The following is a 5,004-nucleotide window of genomic DNA, read 5'->3' on the forward strand; positions in this document are numbered from 1 at the left end:
TAATATGGTGTACAAATTTGGCTGGAATGTAATTTGTGGAAATCAGATCAGAGCTGCTGATGTGCGCTGTAATGCGTCCGTGCCAGTAGCCGACACACGGCCGGCCATCTTTTTTTACTTTTTAGCCCTTTTTTAGAAAGATTTGCACATTTAGGCTCTTTTTGAAATGTTTCTGGACCCTGGACCTTGGCGCCACGGATCGTGGCACCGAGTTAACACATCTCGGCGCCACAGCCCTTGGCGCCGAGGTGTCGACACCGATCCAACTAAGCATCCACGCTGGCGTGACATGGCAGGAAGGTCGGCGCCACAGATCTTGGCGCCAACCTCGGTGCCATAGATCATGGCACTGAGCTTGGCGCCATAGATCTTGGCGCTGACCACGCTGCCATTAACCTTGCGCCCTCTTCCATTTCCGGAGCGTGCCTCCATTTTTCATCCTCCCTTTTCGGTTTTTCTCTCCCCCTCAACTCGCCCAACCATCTGATTCATCGTATTTGATTGTAAAAATTTTGATTTTATACATAGATCGTCAAGAGCAAGGTATTATCTCTCACCTCGTGAGTTTGTGCATTTTGATTTGGTCTATTGTTCGTGCATTTTTGAAATTTAGGAACTTAGGGCTTAGGGTTTAATTGTTGTAACGTGTTTTATGCAACTAGGATGGCTAGGCGGGGAAAATCAAAGAAACCCCCGGTGCGGACTGGTGATGCTTATGTCCGGTTGCCGCTGCCTAGTGGAGTTCCTGTACCGATGTGCTTCTGCGATGATCCTTGCGAGGTAGATGTGTCCGTTGAATAGGACACATATAGACTGAGATATTGGATGTGTGCCAACTATGCCTTCGATCCAACACCTCGTCAGATCCGCATTGGGTTGCTGGTTAGTATTTATGTTTTGTCTACATTAACTTTGATATTATTTGAAATCGTGTGTGAATATTGTGTAACAATGGATTGTTTTGTAGACCCCTCCCCCGCTCTGTGACTTTGAGCAGTGGATTGACACTGAGATCAAGGAGGAGGACAAGAGGTATATGGAGATGTGCAAGAAGTGGGAAGCAGAGCGGGTGGAGAGGGTGGAGAAGAGACGCCAGGAGGAGGTAGCAGAAATGGAGCGGCAAGAAGAACAGCAAAGGAGGCTGGCAGCTGAGCGTTGGGAGGATAGGGAGCGGAAGCTTGAGCATGTTCGCCGTGCCAAAGCGGCAATGGAGGAGAATCCAGATGCCTTGAGGAAGGGGAAGTGGCCTCGTTGCATGTAGTAGAATGCGTGTTTAACTTGGGCAAGTCTAGCGACTAATGAACTATTCTGGTCGACTGATGTCATGCTATCATGTAATGAACTATTAGGTGTGCTGTCTTTCATTTTAGTTTGAATTATCTGGTCGCATGTTATTGTGTTGTCACGTACTGAACTATTCGGTGAGCTATCATGTACTGTAGTTTTAATATGTTGTCATCATTCAATGTTTGGTTATACTTTTGTGTTCTTATGGCACATAAAATGATCATTAGTATGCGAGTTAAATAGTTGACATATTCTGATAGAATTAAAGACATTCAACAACGAACATTACATAATTAAACAGAGACAACACAGGAAGTGGCATGTCTGGTGGTGTACAATACTAGGATGATAAGGTTCCAGACTAAACCTTACATGCCTTATTGCACTAAACGGGAGAAGAAACATTGCATGTAGCATCGGAATGCTACTAGGGTACTCTAATAGTGCAGCCACCTAGCATATTGTGTTGCACCTTCTCCATAGTATGCTTCCGTTGCATGCGGCGGTGGTGGCGGTGAAGGCGATGATGGAGGACCCTTGTTCTTGTGACAGGGGCAGCTGTAATTAGGAATAGTGCACCTTTCCTCTGGGGAGACGCCATCATCTTTCCTGATGAGGATCAATTAGCGCGGGATCGACCCACCTAGTGAACCCACAATTCTCGGGAGCATCTAAAGATCACGAGTTCTCTTTTCTCATGTTCGTGTCCTTGAATCTTGAGTCTTGACTTCCCTTCCCCTTCATGCCTGCAGGTCTTGTGCCAATTGGCTTTTGTGGCGCGGTGCGGGCCGTGCATCATTGAGGAATGGAAATGAGGAGGTGAGCTGCAACACAAGGTTGTCATGATGGACGACATGGAAGAGTACACCATCAATGACGACCCTAGAGAAAAAAAATGAGAGGTTTTCGTAATGTTCTCTAGCCTCTTAATTGGAAAGTGACACGATCACCTTTTATGATGTTGACTTTAACATTCTAAGTTGGTGGCATGAGCACAAACTTACATATCTCATTCTTTCCATATCTGCTAGAGATATCATGTATTTTCCAGTTTCTACTGTTTTTTTGGAGTCTTGCTTTAGTCTAACTAGTTGGGTGATTGTCGAATTGCTATTCCGACTAGTCCACCAGGGGTGTACCCGGCGGTAGAGTTTTAGGATGGTGATCTCAGGACCAAGAGCTCGATGGTAACACAAAGACACTAAGACTTTCCGAGTAGTTCTGTCGTCCGGAACCTGAGGTCCTGGCAGAGTCATGGAGACGCATCGAGTGGTCACGGCGTGTCGGTGTTTACCGCCAAGCCTGCTCAGGGATACCCTTAGCAGTAGGGTTTGTAGGTAGGGATCAACGGCTCTGGAACTCGATGGTGTAAGGAACACAAATATTTAGACAGGTTCGGGCCGCGAGTTGCGTAATACCCTATGTCCTATGTGGTGGTCTGTGTTGCCTTAGGTGTTGATGTGTTTCGAGGGGGTCCCTTCCTGCCCTTACATATCCGGGGGGACAGGGTTACATGGAAAGTCCTAGCCGAGTACAGATGGAGTCCTACTACAGCACAATCGGGTAGTTTCCTTTGTACTGTAGCTAGTTCTATGCCTATTTGGGTAGTTTACAAGAGAGGTAAGGTACATCCATGAGCTATCCCTTACTCTAGAACATTCTATGCCTATAAGCAGTCCCACTGCCCCGGGTCTGACAAGCCCCCGAGCTCTTTATAGCCGAGTTCTGCAGGCATCGAGTACTTGGCTGGGCATCTTCGAGTACTTCATGTAGTCAGAACATCCTTTTGGTTGCTTCTAGGCCTTCCTCTAGGTATGTCGAGTAGTCCTCCAAGTACTTCTGTTTGCTTTTGAGGCTGTGAGGTTCTCAAGCCCCGAAATCTTGATCATATATGGTGCGCGAAGTACTCGCGCTCCATATGGAGCAGCCCTCGAGCCTTAGGTTGAATCGCAGAATTAGACTGAGGATCACTTCAGCCTTTTTCTCTTCTTTGTTTCCCAAAAAATTTGTAAAATAAATCTCTGATACATATATTCTACAGCCCCCGAGTCTTGAATTTAAATCTCTCCATTTAGATTTAAGAATCAAAGTAAACTCGTGGCAAAATGGAAACTTTCCTGAAAAGGAAAGAATTGTTGATATTCCAAATATTCACGGAATTGCCACTAGAGACCATATATAGCCGTCTAAAAACTTCTGAGGGTTTTACCCCTTGAACTCCTGGCCGCCGTAAAACTTAGATTCACACTTGTCCCTTCTCAGTGAGATTCATAGCTCCTCTCATAGCCCCGAGTAAAAACTCGTGACTTTGAGATGGCTCTCAAGAAGAACAAATCCAAAGTTGAAGAGGAATTCGTTGCCAATATGTCAACCGGTTGGTACAAGAGCAAAATATCTGAAGCAGCAGTGCAGGACTTGGAGAATTTGGGTCTCCTCTAGGCTCAAGGTGTGATCCAATGGCGTGCCGGGGAAGGTGAGGATTACCCCATGGAAGGTACCCTCGAGACTGTTGTATTCCGTGACTTCGTGGAACATGGTCTTGTGCTTCCCGTATCAGAATTTTTCTATGGTCATCTACAGTTTTGGGGAATCCAACTGCATCATCTGACTCCTCATTCCATTTTGTATCTTTCCATTTTTACCCATTTCTACGAAGCATTCCTTGGCATTCTTCCACATTTTCATCTTTCCAACACTTTTTTACCCTTGTCCCCGTTCCGAATTCCACCAAACCCGCCGTTGTCGGGGGTTGTGAATTAGTACTCCGTCCTGAGATCCGAGACGAGTACTTGGCTTATGATCCATCGGGCAAAGGAGTCGAGTCGAAAAAATTCTGGTTTCATGTTGGAAACTTCGAATTTCCCCTCCCAGAAAGAATTCCTGGGCCCCCCCAAGTCCAAGAGAGCTGGTCGAGTAAAGGACCTGGTGGCGAGCAAGTTGACTGCATCCTGAAAGCCATTGCTCATTTGAAAAATAAAGGAATTACTAGTGATCATGTAGTCTTTTCTTTTGTAAGTCGTCGGGTCCAGCCTCTCCAGCATCGAAAGCATCCTGCCTTCAGATATGAAGGCACACAGGACCCTACCAGAATGTCTCCAGAACCAATGGCTCAGTCGGAGGTAGTCAAGAGGTGCTGCAAAGTACTAGACAACTTTGACAAGTCTCTGAAGCTTCCAACGCTCTTCTGGGCAAACAATCCTCCCGAGAATGCATGGGTATGTGGTTTGAAAACTATGCCGAGTACTTGTAGCTAACATTTTTGATCTTCTGACGAATTCTTTGCTTCTTTTGCAGAAAAATTATAAGTCCTGGTATTGTATGCCTCCGACATCTGTAGATGCTGACTCTGATGGCAGTAAGAAACGGAAGGCAACTCCCGGATCTTTATTGCAGAGAAAAGTTCCTCGTCTCGATGCCGGCCAGTAAGGATCTGATATTCTTTTGATTTCATCCTGTTTGCCTCAACTTTTTATTCAGAATCTTGCTTGGCTAGGATCCAATATCTCCCGGCGCATGAGAAGGAACATATTCAAGATTTGCGCAACTGGGTGTCGAGTAGTTCAGAGGGAACTAGTCGATCAGCCCCCGACTCACCTGTAATTGGGTTAATCGAGAACCCAGTTGCCGGTTTACCAAATGTAGACACGGCTGGAAAATCAAACGAGCCAAACCCTGAAGCACCTGATCATACTCCTGCGGCTGCTGAAGGAGCCTCCA

General features: G+C 46.1%; 1 protein-coding gene across 1 annotated transcript; it reads left to right on the plus strand.

The window, feature by feature from the left end:
• The first annotated feature begins 522 nt into the window (after positions 1–522).
• Positions 523–1,393, plus strand: LOC120659055 (inner centromere protein-like). Its single transcript, XM_039937125.1, has 2 exons — positions 523–882; positions 968–1,393. Exons 1-2 carry the CDS (start codon positions 826–828, stop codon positions 1,259–1,261), a joined length of 351 nt encoding a protein of 116 aa, XP_039793059.1. The 5' UTR covers positions 523–825; the 3' UTR covers positions 1,262–1,393.
• The last annotated feature ends 3,611 nt before the right edge of the window (positions 1,394–5,004 follow it).

This window comes from Panicum virgatum, chromosome 2N (genome assembly GCF_016808335.1).
Source record: "Panicum virgatum strain AP13 chromosome 2N, P.virgatum_v5, whole genome shotgun sequence".
Lineage (NCBI taxonomy): Eukaryota > Viridiplantae > Streptophyta > Magnoliopsida > Poales > Poaceae > Panicum > Panicum virgatum.

Coding starts and splice junctions, on each gene's coding strand:
- LOC120659055 (XM_039937125.1), top strand. CDS start 826: ATGTGTGCCAACTATGCCTTCGATCCAACACCTCGTCAGATCCGCATT. Junction 883..967: donor AGATCCGCATTGGGTTGCTG/GTTAGTATTTAT, acceptor ATTGTTTTGTAG/ACCCCTCCCCCGCTCTGTGA.